Raw genomic sequence first — 18328 nt, forward strand, 5'->3', positions numbered from 1 at the left:
ATAACTGAAGAAATGTTATTCAGCCCAGCAAAACTAACTTTCAAGAACAAGGGAGAAAAATGGATTTTCAGATAATAAAACAGAGAATTTATTCGCCACAGATTTTCACTTTAGTGAAATGAAACTTGCAACGAATGTGCATCAGAAAGAAGGAAGATAACTCCAGAAGTATGTTCTGAGATGTAAGAAGGGATGGAGGGAAAAGAAATTAAACAAATATGATCTCTACGATCTATAAAGTAATAGTAACAACAAAGTCTATGGTGTGGTGTTAAAAAGAAGATGTAACTAAAATCAGACATCAAACAGTTAGAAATGTGATTTTTAAAAAGATACCTTTTATGATAGCAATAAAAAACATAATGTACCTAGGAATACATCAAGTGAAGTATGTCCAAGATATTTATAGAGAAAAAGATTACAACTTTACAAAAAGGTAAAGAAGGCTGAATGAAATGGGAGAGATACACACACTCAGGTATAATAAGATTTAATACCAAAAATCTATCAGTTCTGGGCTTCCCTGGTGGCGCAGTGGTTGAGAGTCTGCCTGCCGATGCAGGGGACACGGGTTCGTGCCCCGGTCCGGAAAGATCCCACATGCCACGGAGCGGCTGGGCCCGTGAGCCATGGCCACTGAGCCTGCGCGTCCGGAGCCTGTGCTCCGCAACGGGAGAGGCCACAACAGCGAGGGGCCCGCGTACAGCAAAAAAATAAATAAAATAAAAATAAAAATAAAAATATATATATATAGATAGATAGATATAGATAGATATAGAGATATATAGATAGAGATATATAGAGAGAGATATAGATATATATATATCAGTTCTCCCCAAATAGAGCTATAGATTCAATGCAATTCTGGTCAAAATCTGAACAGAATTTTCTGAGAAACTTGATAAGCTGATTATAAAATGTGTACGGAAAAGCAGAGACCCCAAAATAGCCAAAGCAAGCCTGAAAAAGGAGCCTAACATTAGGGACTTGCCTATCAGATAGAAAGACTTATAAAATTAGAGAAATACAGTTGATATTACACGCAAGGAAAGACAATCCAACCAATGAAGAATACATAGCTCAGTTATGTTCTCATGTACATGTGAAACTTGACGTTGGACAAAAAATAGCACTGTGGATCAGTAGGGAAAGGAGAGACTTTTCAATAAATGACACTGAAACATCTGATCATCTATAAGTAAGAAGTATATAATTATGTTTCTGCTATGTATATGTTACCATCATTTACAAAATCATTTCCAGTTGGATTAATGACTTAAATATGAAAAGCAAAATTTTAAAGCCTTAACAAGCAAGTATAGGAGACTATCTGTATGACTTCAAGGTAGAGAAAGATACCTTAAACAAACCTCGAAAATATAGACAGTAAAGCAAAGTTTCATAAATTTGACAAAAGATGTTTCTACATAATATTATAACCGTCAATAATATTAAGAGGCAAGCTATTAACTGAAAGAAGATATTGCAATGCTTATAACTGTTTAAACATATATCTCCCACAAATCAATAAGAAAAGATATAACCCATAGGAAAGTGGTTAAATGATAGGAATATGCAATTCACGGAAGACAATACACAGATAGATGATAAACATAAAGAGTGTTAAATCTCTCTAGTAACCAAGGAACTGCAATGTAAAATAGCAACAATAGGGTTTTTTACCTGTTTTATCAAAATTAAAAAGATTGATATTAAGTGTTGCCCTTGCATGCCCAGAAACAAGATTCTCATGCACCATTGGTGGCACTGTCAAGTTGGTGGAAGTTTTGTGGAAGGTTAATTTGACAGTATCTTACATATTCCTTAAAACAGAAATTTAAATTTTAGTAATATGTCTTATAGAAATAGGTATATGTGAATACACAGTTAGGCAGAGGGATAACTGCAGACTAAGTGAGCATCAATAAAAAAGTGGTAAGATAAAATGGTGTATCCGTATTTTGGAACATTATGGTGCTGTTAATAAGAATGAAATAAAACAAACACATACACAAGAGAGATTCCATTTATGTAGAGAAGAGTCATGTGTCTGGGAGCTAGAGGGAACACCACCAATATGAGCTTCAGTTATTCTGCAAAGGGGAGTTAGAATGATTTAAAGGAGGAATAAAGGGGAAATTCTGTGCTTTTTTTCCTGTATGCGTCTATATTTTTTTGGAAATTTTACAAGGATGGGTTTTCATGTAAATAAAAAGTGACAAATGAATTACAAACAAAAGGGGCTAGAGAAGGAAAGATTACAACTACAGCTGGGAAAATAGGGAAAAGATTTAGGAATGAAACGGTGTTTGAAAAGAGTCTTAGAAGAACAGGTAAAATTTATATATTTGGAAATATGTGTTGTATTGAAGAGACATTCCAGGAAGAGGGAACCAAATGGGGAAATGAACCGAAGCTGAGTAAAATTAGGAACGTGGGCAAAGAGAAAAAGTGAATGTCCAGCCAGAACAAAACATCTATGAAGAGTAGCAAAAGTAAGTTTAAAAAGGAAAGTTGGAGCTAGCTTATGGAGACCACTGATGAGGTCTCTTCTTTAGGCCATGCGAGCCACTGCAGGTGATAGCAGCAGACCTGGCAGTAGTGTCGAAGATGGACTAGAGTAGCGGAAGGCTGGGTGGAGCTCACTTAAAGCGCTCTTGTTAACTGGTAAGGGGAGATTAAACCAAAGTAATGGGCATAGGAGTAAATGGGTAGGAAATGACACAAGACAAATTATGAAGGTAAAATGAACTCAACGGCTGCCTGAGTATGTGAGGCAAGTAAAAGAGGGAGGAGTAAAAACGATGAGGGGTTCAATCTCATCGAGGACAACTGTCATATTAATAAAGATAGAAACAACGAAGGAGGCGTTTGTCACCCAACCCCACCCTCACCCTCTAACGTCTACTCTTGGCTTTGATCCTTAATTTCCAACCTCCGTCCCGAGTACTATGTTTGCTGGGTCTGAATGGTGGCTCAGCTCTGGGCTCTGTACAATGTCTGCTCCTAGGCTACTCCAAGCCCAGCTTCTGCCGCCACCCCAGTGATTTGGGCCCTACCCATTAGCAGCTGTGAGCTTCTTTTTTGACTCCTACAACTTCTCTTTGCATTTTGCCTCCCTGTGTCTCTACCTGCACTCTATCACCTCAATCAGACAGAGAATCTGCCTTTGTTGAGAGCTGGGTCAGAAGACTCACGTTCCATGGGATTTTACCTTAACTTCCTTGCGCACGAGAATGATAGAAATGTTTACTTAGAGATATAGACTAAAGTTTCAAAAGTATTATTCAGTTCCACTAAACTATAAAGCCTTGATCATACTTAATACTTGGAAGTCATCTTTACTAGAGATAACTCAGTATGTTTTTTTTAACATCTTTATAGCCTTCCATTTTTCATTATGTGCAAAAGTCTTTGAATTTTTTGATAAAATTATATTAAATATTGCAATTTAATTTTCCATGTGATTTTATTAGTACCAGTGTATTTTCTCAAGTACATATCACTTACTTGGGGACAGTAATAGAACTATTTAGTTAGAGGAAATAAGGAAATAACAACTCAGGCCACTAAACTCCCTTATTCTGAAGATGACATTCCTCAAGAGTTTAGGTGACCTGCTCAACCAAATTTTCTTCTCTTTAAAATAATTTTATCTTTTATCAACACAAGTATTTAGTTTAAAAGATCAAATGTTTACTACAGGTCTTTCCATGAAAATCACCCCTGCCCGCATCTCTATCCCCCTTCACTCTTTACCTCCAGAGTCACCTATTGCCAAACTCTTTTTGCAGTTCTCCCCTGGGTGTTTGCTCTCACATTTTTTAAATTTTATTTTCAATTGTGGTAAAACACACATGACACAGAATTTACCATCTTGGTCATTTTAAAGTGTACTGTTTACCAATCAGCACATTTTTATTTCTGTGCATCCAATCTCCAGAAGTCTTTTCAACTTGGCAAAACTGGAATCGGTCTTTATACCCATAAAAGAACAACTCCCCACTTCCCCCTCCCCCTAGCCCGTGGAAAACAGCCTTCTACTTTGTCTCTATGAGTTTGACGACTCCAGAAACACCCCATATAAGTGGAATCATGCGATATTAGTCTGTTTTTGTGATGAGCTTATTTCACTTAACATGATGTCCTCAAGGTTCATCCATGCTGTAGCATGTGTCAGAATTTCCTTCCTTTTAAAAGTTGAATAATATTCCATTGTACGGATACACCACATTTTGTTTATCCATTCATCTGTTGAAGGACATTTGCATTGCTGCCACCTTTTGGCTATTGTGAATACTGCTATGAACATGGTTGTACAAATACCTGCTTTCCATTTTTCTTCTATTTCCAGAAGTGAAATTGCTGTATTATATGGTAATTGAATTTTTAATTTTCTGAGGAACAGCAACACTGCTTTTTATAGAGGCTGCACCATTCTACATTCCCACCAGCAGCGCACAGAGTTCCAATTTCTTCACATCCTCTCCAACACTTATGTTCTGTTTTGCTTCTGTTTTTGTTTTTTATATTGGCCATCCTAATGGGTGTGAGGTGGGATCTCACCGTGGTTCTCACTGCATTTCTCTAATTATCAGTGATGCTGAGTATCCTTTCATGTGCTTTTTGGCCATCCGTGTATCTTCTTTGAAGAAATGTCTATTCAGGTCCTTTGCCTATTTTTAAATTGGATTGTTTGTGTTTTCTCTTGTCAAGTTGTAGTTGCTTATATATTTTGGATATTAACCCCCTTTAAAATACAATTTACAAATATTTTCCCCCATTCAGTCAGTTGCCTTTTCCCACTGTTGATGGTGTCCTTTAATGAACAAAAGTTTTTAATTTTGCTGAAGTACAACTTAATCTATTTTTTCTTTTGTTTCCTGTGCTTTTGGTGTCATTTACAAGAAGTTATTACCAAATCTAATGTCATGAAGCTTTTCCCCATATATATATATATTTTTTAATTAATTTATTTATTTTTGGCTGCTTTGGTTCTTTGTTGCTGTGCGCAGGCTTTCTCTAGTTGCGGCGAGTGGGGGCTACTCTTTGTTGCGGTGCGTGGGTTTCTCATTGCAGTGGCTTCTCTTGTTGCAGAGCACGGGCTCTAGGCACGCGGGCTTCAGTAGTTGTGGCTGGCGGGCTCTAGAACGCAGCCTCAGTAGTTGTGGCGCACGGGCTTAGCTGCTCCGTGGCATGTGGGATCCTCCCGGACCAGGGCTCAAACCCGTGTCCCCTGCATCGGCAGTTAGATTCTTAACCACTGCCCCACCTGGAAGTCCCTCCCCTATATTTTTTTCTAAGAGTTTCATAGCTTTAGCTCTTACAGTTAGGTTTTTGATCCAGTTTGAGTAAATTTTTGGATATGGTGTGAGTAAGGGTCCAACTTCATTTTTTTAATGTGGGAGATTCAGTTTTCCCAGGACCATTTGTTGAAAAGACTGTCCTTTCCCCACTGAATTGTCTTGGCACACTTACTGAAAATCATTTGACCATATATATGAGGATTTATTTTGGAGCTGCCTCTATATTTTTAAATAGCATCCTTGAGTCATTCTTCTTGTTTTTTCAATTTTAGCTATCATCTCTAAATTTCCTACTAAGCAAGATAGGTATTAGGACTCTTATCAGCCCTCATATATACCTGTCTTCTTCCTCCAACCTCACAATATAGTTATTTACAGAATGTTTAGAAGTTCAAGCATCCTATGCCTCACATTACTGGCACTCCTTATTCCTCCCCCTTCATTGCTTTAATTTTTCTCTGTAGCACTTACCATCACCTCATTTTATATTTTATCTAATTATTTTATTTAATATCAGGCTGGTCCTCTAGTATGTAAACTCCATGAAGAGAAGAATACATGATAGTTTTGTTCATTAATGTTATCTCCAGTACCTAGGATAGTTCTGGTGACATAATGATTAATACTTCTCGAGTAAAATAATGATTTTAAGTTAAATCAATAATTATTATTTAATTATAAAATCTAAGTAATGCATAGTTAGGCTACACAGTGTACTATGAATATATTTCTTTTACTGTACAACTTTTTGTTTTTCCTAGAAAGAGTAATTGACTTTTATTCATTTACTTTGCTTTATGTGTTTATCATTAATTCTGCCATGAAAATTCTAATAGAATTATTTAAATCTTTATCAGTATGAATGTATCAGATATGGCTATCAGTCCTATTAATTTTTTTTAATACATCATCCTGGAGCCCTGTGTCTTTCTGCCCTAATCTAGAAATGTTGCTGTCTAGATCTGGTGCACAACTGTTATTCCAAGACTTCCCTTCACTATTATCTTGGAATTTCCTTTACTATAGTCACATTGAATACCTTGTTCTTTGTTTACCTCCACATTTTGGTGAAGCCAGCCCTCCAGTGTCTCCCTGCAAAAGAATGCATGGAAATAAAAATTTAAGACCATGCGTATTTGAATATGTCTTTATTCTGCACTCAGACTTGATTGATAATTTGGCTGGGTATAAAACTCTGGGTTCAATCATTTTCTTCAGGATTTTGGAGACATTGCTTCATCATCTTCTACTTTTCTATTTTTTATTTGAGATCTACAGCTTTCTTATTCCTTATGCTTTATATATAACCTATACCTTTTTTTTGGAAGGGGAAGCTTTTTGAATCTTCTCTTTTTTTTGCTAGTTGTTTAAAATTTTCATGATGATGTGCCTTTGTGAGTTTTTTTTTTTTTAACTCAATGTGTTCAGTACTTGATGTATCCTTTCAATCTGGAAACTCATGTATTTTAATTCTGAGAAATTTTCTTACACTATTACTTCGAAAATTCTATCTTCTATTTTTCTGTGCTCTTTCTGGGACTATAGCAAATATTGGACCTTCTGAATTTTTCCACTTTCTTAAGGCTACCAGAATATGCCACCCCAAAATATGCTTCTTTCACATAGGTATTATTTTGAGCTTAAGGCAACTGAGATCTAGCAGATGCAGGAAAAGCTCTTTACCACCCAGTAACTACCTTAAAATAGAACATAAATTTCCCCTTTTGGAAATTTCCATTTGTAAAATGTTTTCACACCAGGAAGAGAACTACTTCAGGAGACAACTCTTATCACCTGAAAGACTCTTAGCTGTATAACAAGACAACCCTTATTTACCATATATTTCCACCCTTTGCCTTCCCATAACTGGGCTTCTCAGCCCAGAAGCCCAAATCCCCTTTTCCTTTGTTTAGCCTAAGATGGTATATAAGCCTCAATCATTTGACTGCTTCTTTGAGTCTCATTTCTTTGAGAAAGTCCCATGTATGTGTACATAATTAAACTGTTTTTTTTCTCTTGCTAATCTGTCTGACAAGTTTAAACTGACAAATTTAATTTCCAGGGCCCCAGCCAATGAACCTAAGATGTGTAGAGGAAAAGATATTTTTCCTCTCTTACAATTCCTGGCCAGAGGAGGCTTGTTTTTTGTCTTTTTTTTTTTTTTTTTTACAATATTGTATATATTTAAATTGTACAATAGGATTATTTGATATACATACACATCATGAAATGATTACAAAGATAATATTAATTAACACATCCATTGCCTCATATAGTTAACTCTTGTTTTATGAGGTGAAAACATTCAAGGTTTACTTTTAGCAAATTTCAAGTATATAATACCACATTAACTATAGTCACCATGTTGTACATTAGATCCTTAGAATGTATTCACCTTATAACTGAAAGTTTGTACCCTTTGACCTACACGTCTCCGTTTCCCTCTTCCCCCAGCCCCTGGCAACCATCACTCTACTCTTTCTATGAGTATGTACATCTTCAACCTAAGCAGAAATTGCCAAGTTGCTCCAAAGTGATTACACCAATTTATACTCCACCAATTTATATGTATCCTCACCAAACTTTGCACTATCAGACTTTTACATTTTGCCCATCTGATGATTTATGAAATGGTATTCTTTTGTTATTTTGTTTTGTATTCCCTGATTACTAACGAAATTGAGAAGCTTTACTTTTCAATGTTCTCTGGATGTTCAAGTTTCATCTTCTGTGAATAGTCCATTCATGTGCTACTCTTAATATACTAACGGGCTGATGTCTTTTTTTAACTGATTTGTGAGCACTTAAAAATACACATGGACACTAATCCTACGCTAGGTTACAACAGTCCCTTTATTTTTAAAATGATATATTTATTTTGAGTTATAAAAATAATATGTATTTATTATAGAAAATTTGGGAAATACAGAAAAACATTATGAAGAAATTTAAAATTCCCTGTGATCACATAGGAGAATAGGTCCAAGGATAATTACTGTCTTCCATTTGGGATTTGTCCTTAGGGTGTTTTCTTACTATGAATCTATACCTTTTTTGTTTTAGAGAACTAGGATTATTTTATACACACATATCTATTTTTTAGCATTTAGTTTTACACTTGCGTATGTCTTAGCTCCTCAAGGAGATGGTAAGATCGATAATGAGAAAGGCCATATTTTATACTACTTTGAGTCTTACAGAGCATCGAGCAAAATGTCTTTCCTTTAGTAGATCTGATGTTTCCTTCATTGCAGCACATCCCGATGTGAATGGTGTCACGGTCCAATGTTCGGTGAAGGTTTTCGCATCATCCGATCCTGCAATATTTTTGGAGTAACACAGTTTCCTGTTATATTTTATGTCTGTTCCTCTTCCTGCTACAGAAAAGTAAAGGAAAGCAATTTTGTTTTCAATAATGTTCCTGGTGAAAGAATATCTCTAAATCCCGAGTTGATGAATCATACAGTGATTTATGAGTCCCACTTTAAAAGCCATTAAAGTTTACGTATATAATCATTCATGTCTTTGAGAGCACAGGTTCTGTGTGGAAGATAAGTGTCTTCTCATGTGAATCCTCTTTGTAATCCTAGCTCCTAATGAAAGTCTGCGATTGTTAGGGAATCTTTGCAGAATATTTCCTTAAGAATGATTAGTAAAAAGGTCTTCGGGGATTTCAAAGAAGACCTAGAAAATTTCTTTCAGAGTATGTTTACTATAAAAAGAAAAATGTTAGAATCCTTTGCAAAAAGTATTTCTCTTACAATTGGCCTTTTTATGCATTCATTCTCAGGGTAAGATAGTAATCAAAGTCCTCAGTGGGGTTTGGGCCTCATATGGATTCAAAGTCATGTACCCAAGTTCTCAATATTTGTGCATTTCTGTGGAAATTTGTCCAGTGCCAACCATCTCAACTGTGGATTGCTCTGGGGAATAAAAGATTAATTCCAGTACTATATTTAGTTGTTTGAATTCATTACCCAGGCTCTAAGAAAACTGGTACAATTTTTCAGTTACCCGGACTGCCATCTCATAATTCCACAGGCTAGTGCCAGCACTCAGCAGGCTTTCAGTGATAGCCTGGCAAGAAAATAAAGTAAAATGTACAAAATTACATTGCAAAGCAACATATGGATACAGTGGATACAGTAGAACTTGAGGCTTTAAGAATTAGTATTTAGTAAGAGGAAGGTAAAAGAGCGTTTTGAGATAACAAACAATTTTAGAAAGGCATAGAATTGTTTCATATATGGCATATCTTTTATGTGCAGGTAACTTAAATCTAAAATGTCATTGCTAATGAAACCTCATGAAATGAAACGACTTAAATTTATACAACTATCGTATCATTAGAGAATGTCAGAAAATACATTTTATGTCAGTTTGTGCATTTCATGTAATAATACCATTTAAATAAAAAAAATAAGCCAGGCAAAATAATTTTTCTGACTAATGAATTCAATAAATTGGGATGCCTGTATTCTTCTCCTTGAGAATTAATTCAGTTTTAAGCAGAAATAGGAAAACCTTGCCTGAGAAGTATACAAGGTATTCTCCAGCAAAAGAATAAAATTATTAATGTAGGAGAAGTAACTACCATATCACACATGTAATCCAGAAGGGAATATTTATAGCATGATAATAAATTCATTAAAAATGTAATATACCCATAATTGTGAAACAAGATTTAAAAAAATAAATCCTAATTCACTAAATCCTAGTGGCATATAGCCTACTAATGCTTACACTTGTTCCTGAAATATTTCTTGGAGGAAAAGTATATTTATTTTTTATTTAAAAAAATGTTGTTTCTTGGTTTGAGTAACTGGGTGGTGTCACATTGAAATAAGAATAAACAGGAAAGAATAGGGTTCATGGGAAATTACAATATCTTAGAGACACTGCAGAGAAACAAATATACCCAGACATTTGGACAAACATGAAACATACTTAGCGCTCAATCTCGCTATTTCTTCATGTTCAGTACAAACCTCGAATCTAAGTGATCTCTTACAGATCTTTAAAAAAATAACTTACAGTGTGTTTCTTAAATATGAAAGTAAGACGTACATTATAGAGGGGCTTCCCTGGTGGCGCAGTGGTTAAGAATCCGCCTGCCCATGCAGGGGACACGGGATCGAGCCCTGGTCGAGGAAGATCCCACATGCCGCGGAGCAACTAAGCCCGTGCGCCACAACTACTGAGCCTGCGCTCTAGGGCCTGCGAGCCACAACTACTGAGCCTGTGCACCACAACTACTGAAGCCCGCGCGCCCTAGAGCCCATGCTCTGCAACAAGAGAAGCCATTGCTCGCTGTAACTAGAGAAAGCTTGCGTGCAGCAACGAAGACCCAATGCAGCCTAAAATAAATAAATTTTTTTAAAAAGGCATACATTACAGAAATATTTGAAAATGGAACTAAACCTAAGAGGAAAACAAAATCTCTGTTGTAATGCCACCACACAATGAACAAGAGATAATCATTTTGACAGGTATATGTGTATATGTACACACTGAAATAATGTATTACTCTACTTAAAAAAACAGGATCTGTATCTGCCTCACACCACACACAACAATTAATTTCCAGATTCCTAAAGGTCAAAATTGAAAATATAAAGAGATAAATGGGTCTTAATAAAAATTCAGAATGAGAAGGATCTTTTTAAGTAGGAAATGAAACCCAAGAGAAAAGATGAACAGATTCACCGTGTAAAATTTTTAAAAATTCCTGTACAGCCAAAAACACCACAAATAAAGTCAAAAGACAAAGCAGCATACTGGAGAAAACATCTGTAATACATACAACCGACAGAGAACTAGACTATTCACCCAGGAATCTTGATTGTAAATGACAGAAACCCACTAGAACCAGTGGAAGCAACAAAAGGAAATGTATTAGTAGTCATTTGTGCATGAGTCTTCAGGCAAGCAAATTCAGTTCAAACCGTGTCATCAAGGCATCATCTATTTTCCTATCTATCTATCTATCTATCATCTACCTCTTAGTAACACCTTTCTGTCAGTCTGTCTCATTTCTAGGTAGCAAGGATGACCACTGATGATTCCAGGTTCTTGTATTGGAATGTCAGGAACCTCAGAGAAAAGGGCACTATCTATCTCCACTGTTACTGTAAAACACATTAGGGATGATTTTCACTGGTTCAACATGGTTCTCACATGTCCATATATGAACAAATCATTCTAGATGCATGAATGGAATACTCTGATTGGCTGAGTCACATGCCCATTTCTGTAACTGGGAAAAGGGAAATTAGCCCCTCCCCAAACACATGAAATAGATTCTTTACAAGGAAGAAGAGTTCTGCAACTGAAAATTGGGGAAAGGAAAAATGTTTTGGGCAACTAAAATCTAGAGCTATCAGAGACTTTTTACAAATAACAACAAAAAGATGAACTAAATATTTAAATAGCTATAACAATCAAAATTTAATATGTGTATTTTTTATCCTAATAACTGTAAGAATTTATTGCTCAAAAATACTTGCACAGGACTTCCCTAGTGACGCAGTGGTTAAGAATCCACCTGCCAATGCAGGAGACACGGGTTCGAGCTCTGGTCCGGGAAGATCCCACATGCCACGGAGCAACTAAGCCTGTGCGTGTGCCACAACTATTGAGCCTGCACTCTAGAGCCCATGCTCCGCAACAGGAGAAGCCACCGCAATGAGAAGCCCGTGCACCACAATGAAGAGTAGGCCCTGCTCACTGCGACTAGAGAAAGCCCGTGCCCAGCAACGAAGACCCAACACAGCCAAAAATTAAAAAATAATTTAAAAAAGAAAACTTGTACATGTATGCAAAAATATATCCAAAGACAGTCACTGCAATGATATTTACAATAGTGAAAAATTAGAAACATTCTAAGTTTTCATCAGCGGAGAGTTGGTTAAATATGGTAAATCCAACTAGGTAGTATCATTCAGCCACTTAAAAAATTATATAGCTTTGTTTTGCCTGACATGAAAAGATATCTACCAAGTATTGTCAGAGAAATATTTACCAGGTATTAAAATCACGTAACTCAAAATATAAAAGATACAGAAGAGTATATCTTAAGAATTCTTTAACCCCAGTGCCCTGTCATTCATTTCCCTTCTCAGAGACAACCAATGATATCAAGCCTTTTATATTTTTCCAGGATACTTTATGTACATGTAAGCTAATAAATATATATATTTCCTACTATTTATAAAATATTAAAATAATACATGCTCCTTTCTGCACCCTTCCATTTAATATTATGTCACAGAGATAGTTTCACATCAGCATATTATTAGCTTATATTATTTTTTATGATTGCATATTATTCTGCTGAGCATAATAGTAATATAATAATAATTCCTGCATTCCTGCAGGAATGCAGGACTGGTTTAACCTTCAAAAATCAATCAGTATAGGGGCTTCCCTACTGGCGCAGTGGTTAAGAATCTGCCTGCCAGGCTCCCTGACTTCAGACTACACTACAAAGCTACAGTAATCAAGACAGTATGGTACTGGCACAAAAACAGAAATACAGATCAATGGAAAAGGATAGAAAGCCCAGAGATAAACCCATGCACATAGGGTCACCTTATCTTTGATAAAGGAGGCAGGAATGTACAGTGGAGAAAGGACAGCCTCTTCAATAAGTGGTGCTGCGAAAACTGGACAGGTACATGTAAAAGTATGAGATTAGAACACTCCCTAACACCATACACAAAAATAAGCTCAAAATGGATTAAAGACCTAAATGTAAGGCCAGAAACTATCAAACTCTTAGAGGAAAACATAGGCAGAACACTCTATGACATAAATCACAGCAAGATCCTTTTTGACCCACCTCCTAGAGAAATGGAAATAAAAATAAACAAATGGGACCTAATGAAACTTCAAAGCTTTTGCACAGCAAAGGAAACCATGAACAAGACCAAAAGACAACCCTCAGAATGGGAGAAAATATTTGCAAATGAAGCAACTGACAAAGGATTAATCTCCAAAATTTACAAGCAGCTCATGCAGCTCAACATCAAAAAAACAAACCACCCAATCCAAAAATGGGCAGAAGACCTAAACAGACATTTCTCTAAAGAAGATGTACAGATTGCCAACAAACACATGAAAGAATGCTCAACATCATTCATCATTAGAGAAATGCAAATCAAAACTACAATGAGATATCATCTCACACCGGTCAGAATGGCCATGATCAAAAAATCTAGAAACAATAAATGCTAGAGAGGGTGTGGAGAAAAGGGAACACTCTTGCACTGCTGGTGGGAATGTGAATTGGTACAGCCACTACGGAGAACAGTATGGAGGTTTCTTAAAAAACTACAAATAGAACTACCATATGACCCAGCAATTCCACTACTGGGCATATACCCTGAGAAAAACCATAATTCAAAAAGAGTCATGTACCAAAATGTTCACTGCAGCTCTATTTACAATAGCCCGGAGATGGAAACAACCTAAGTGTCCATCATTGGATGAATGGATAAAGAAGATGTGGCACATATATACAATGGAATATTACTCAGCCATAAAAAAAAACGAAATTGAGCAATTTGTAATGAGGTGAATAGACCTAGAGTTTGTCATACAGAGTGAAGTAAGTCAGAAAGAGAAAGGCAAATACCGTATGCTAACACATATATATGGAATTTAAGAAAAAAAATGTCATGAAGAACCTAGGGGTAAGACAGGAATAAAGACACAGACCTACTAGAGAACGGACTTGAGGATATGGGGAGGGGGAAGGGTAAGCTGTGACAAAGCGAGAGAGAGGCATGGACATATATACACTACCAAACGTAAGGTAGATAGCTAGTGGGAAGCAGCCGCATAGCACAGGGAGATCAGCTGGGTGCTTTGTGACTGCCTGGAGGGGTGGGATAGGGAGGGTGGGAGGGAGGGAGATGCAAGAGGGAAGAGATATGGGAACATATGTATATGTATGGCTGACTCACTTTGTTATAAAGCAGAAACTAACACACCATTGTAAAGCAATTATACTCCGATAAAGATGTAAAAAAAAAAAAGAAATATTTAGAATATAAAATATAAAAATATAAGTATAAATAAAATATAAATATTAATATATATAAATATAAAATAAAATATATAAAAATATTTTAAAAATAGAAAATTAGTAGATGTTGAACATGATGTAGAGAGGGAAGTCTCTAGAATGATTCCCTTGTTTTATACTTCATAGGAGGACGAAGTATGAAAAAAATCTTTATTTCATTCATTAATTCACCAAGACTATAACTTTGTCATAGGAAAAAATTAGTTTTATAGAGCTGATATGATATTTAGAAACTATGTTAGTTTTAAGTCATATTCTGTTCTCTTCTGGGCACTGAAGTGGAGTTGAGGCCACTTTATGCAAGTGTCACATATTAAAAAAATCTAGGTTTGTCAAACAAACAAAGTAAGGGTGATTATTCTCTTAATAAAAGCATTCTTTGAAAATCTTTATATGGCATCTTTAAATTATTAGCTCGAAGTATGATTTAATATACCACTCCTCAGAAACATATTTATAAAACCATACATATATAAGGACTTCCCTGGCAGTCCAGTGGTTAAGACTCCGTGCTCCCAATGCAGAGGGCATGGGTTCGATCCCTGGTTGGGGAACTAGGGTCCCGCATGACGTGGCCTAAAAAAAAAATAAAGAAATACATACACATATATATACTTTCAAGTTGATTTATGTTTTGTTATTTTAGAGTAGGAGGCAGGTCAATATTTTCTAGGATGCATTCAGTCATTCACTCAATTAACAAATATTTATTGGGTTCCTATTGTACGCCAGACACTGTCCTAGACCGTTCAGTTATAGCAGTGAATGAAAGTGACAAAAGTTCCTGTCCTCATGAAATTCACATTCTAATGGATTGGCCATTTTTTTTCCTTTTTAAAAATAGGGTATGCCATTTTCCCTTTTGCTAGTTTTTCAGGTATTTTCTACTACAATGCCTTACACATAGCAGGTACCTTCTATGTTTTTATTCAATTGAATAAATTTTCAACAGAACAGAAAGTGAGTCTAATAACATATTGTAAAATGACTTCACAATATTCTGATCTATTGCCAGACTCAGATGAGATGCCAGGCTATACATTCTCATTTAAAAAAAAAAATTCAGATATATGGTCACAATGTTTAAATTATTTATCAAGAGAAAAAGACACTACGATTTGAATACTCCTAATTTGCTCATTTAACCTCTCACCAAATAGTGCCCTGTCTTTGCATCACTTCAAACTCTTACAACCCATTAGAAACCAGATTACATTGCCTAAATATTTTATAATTTGCAAAGCACTTTCATATACCAAAAGAATGGAGGGATTTTAAAGCCATTGCTTTTCTAGTATTACCTATGTGGCACAGAAGACTGAAAACCCACAGCATTTCCTTTCTCCTTTTCCTCATTAGGACCAGAATCTTGATTTTTAGCTAGGCACATTGCCTCCCAGTATAAGATACTGAATTTCCCAGGCTCCCTTGAGGCTAGATTTGATGAGGAAATTATGGCCAATGAGACATGAAAGTTTCCACAGGGCTCCAGGAAGTCTGTTTAAAGGGATCAGATTGATCCAAGAGAAGACCCTTTCTGCCCTTTCCTCCTTCCTCCAGCCTGGGATGAAAACCAGACAACTGGAGCCACTTTGGGCCATGAGGTGACCTCGAGAATAGAAAGAAGGATCCCAGGTACCTGATGACACCATAAACCACAAAGTCAGACCTGGTACTGCATATCTTGTATATGAGAGAGGAATTAATTTCTAGCTTGGTTTAGCCACTGATATTTTGCATCTGCTGTTATCTCCAGCCAGACCTAACCCTAACAAATATAGCTTGTCGTGTGACTCCAATTAACCATACCAGCAAAGAGTAATACGCCCCCTGCTAAAGTCATCTGTCTTGAGCTCACTTGTTTTTCCCTTGAAGCTGCTCTTTTAAACCTGATTTCACTTAGGTTTATAATGTTAGGCTGGGAACAAGGTTAAGCAAACTGATTTGCTGTGATCCCACTTGTGGGGTGGGGCAGGGGGCCCGTGTCTTTCACCTCACCAGACACTGGTCTATCTAGCCTACTGGCAAGGAAGAAAGCAACCACTCCTGGTCCAATTACTTTCCTTTTTGTACCTCTGTCCACCTCTTCAAAGAAAAAAAAAATCTTCTAAAGAGCAAACCAAGAGAGCCTGGGAACAGCATGTAAGATCTGCTTTGTTATTGAGCCCCCAACATCTTCTGGGACCGGCAGACACCTAGCCCCGCATCATCATATTCCCCAGCTCCCTGCAGGCATTACTAATCAATCCTAACACTCACACCTGCTAGGTCCTGACCTGCCTCTGAATCCTTGTCAGTATAACTTGTCAGACTAAGCTTTTCTTTGTTTACATGTTAGCACCTTATAAATGCATTTGATATCACTTCTTGGGTTCTAAGCTATTGTTTGATACTGGTTAGCAACTGTAACAGGATGCTAAAGTGGGACTCTTGGTGTTTGTTTTGCGGGGGCCTGAATGCTTAAAATAAGTTTCCAAATTGAGGTGTTACACATAACATTTCAAGTCAAAACGTTATATAGAGCTTGGAAATAAGGTGGACAAAACTAGGTTTGTGACCGTCACAGACAAGCAGACACACAGGTATCCTCCAGCTACCCAAAAGAAATCCTGGAGGTAGCCTCCCCCTTGCCTTAAGGCACCTGGGAGAGGTTTCTAGGGCCTGCTTGATGAGTTGTACGTTCACTGGAACTTCACGAACACAAGGCACTGGTGAAGGACACGCACAGAGAATTCTAAAGGGAAGAGACTGTGGCTACAGGCCTGAGGTGGCCAAGCAAAGATAAAGAAAGAGACAGGACAGCTTGGGCACGAGTGGCAGGACCACACTCAGGGGCAAGGATGCAGGAGTTTCCCTTCGAGTCAGGCGACCAGAGGGCACATCAGGCCTGGAGTCGTTGTGAAAGGGTTCTCTCTGGGAGCTCTCCTGGGGTGTGGAGTCAAACGATTCTGCAGGAGGATCTACTGCTGGAGGTACAGGGCTTGAGGGAGACGGAAGCGGCAACTGAAGGAAGCATTGCCTGACTGGTGGGAGCCGCAATGGGGGATTCCTGGGCGTGGCGGACTCTCCAAGAAACCCACAAAACTACCAGAAAGAGAGGGCTTCGAGCATTCACCAAGCCCACGTGGCGCAGTGCCAGATCATGACAGCACACGAGACTGTGTCCTTGTCTCCTAACCCCCTCCCCCCCGGGGCACCTCTCTGAAAGGTCAGACACTGTAGCTAAGCAATCAGAGAGCAAGGTGGGGGAGGGTAGTGAGGGGTGACAGATGCAGTGGATCACAGCCCCTCCCCCCCATGGGTTCCAGGCCTGACCCAATATGTTCTTACTTGCTGAAGAGTTCCGAGTGTGATTATCTCACTGGACTGGTTGCTTTGGTACTGAAAGGATACTGCTTAGGACACAGAGGGCAGGAGGACTTTTGGGATCTAGCAGAAATTCCATGCCAGGGCAGGGAAAGAACCAGCCCTTGGACATGGATATAAACGGCTGTGCTGAGAAAGGGTCAAGTTACTCGGCGCCGCCCCCTTCCCGACAACGGCCTCCGCCCTCACTGGGTCCCACTCGCTCAAAAAGGGCAGCTGCAGCCCCCTCGCCATCGGGCCCTCGTGGCGCAAGGACAAAGCCCGAGTGCAGGACCCTGGGACCACCTGTCCCTTTTGAGAGAATTTCTACCCCGGCTGTTCTGAAAATTGGAAAGGACGTTTCCTGGCGCCTGGCGCATGAGAAGAATAAGGCCCAGCCTCCTCAAAGTGTCAGTTTTGAAATGCTGTCTGACCCGCCTTAACAGCATTTCCACAGCAATTTGCTGAGTATGTTTGATCACTGGGAAAACCTGAACCAACTAAATTTGCACTGGCTTTCAAATACAGGAATTTGATGTTAGAAAATTCTGCAGAAGCCAGAGTTGAAACTTTATGGGGACAAGTGGCA

General features: G+C 37.8%; 1 protein-coding gene across 1 annotated transcript in view; it reads left to right on the forward strand.

The window, feature by feature from the left end:
* LRRC63 (leucine rich repeat containing 63) overlaps positions 1-9397 on the forward strand; it is a 41931-nt gene extending 32534 nt beyond the window's left edge. The window contains exon 9 of the mRNA XM_027116119.1: positions 8561-9397. Within this exon, the coding sequence (XP_026971920.1) occupies positions 8561-8804 (244 nt within the window). The 3' untranslated portion in view covers positions 8805-9397. The remainder of the gene's footprint in view (positions 1-8560) is intronic.
* Positions 9398-18328: the final 8931 nt, after the last annotated feature.

Source organism: Aethalodelphis obliquidens, unplaced genomic scaffold (assembly GCF_003676395.1).
Source record: "Aethalodelphis obliquidens isolate GAN/ISIS:26980383/991018 unplaced genomic scaffold, ASM367639v1 scaffold16, whole genome shotgun sequence".
Taxonomy (NCBI): Eukaryota; Metazoa; Chordata; class Mammalia; order Artiodactyla; family Delphinidae; genus Aethalodelphis; species Aethalodelphis obliquidens.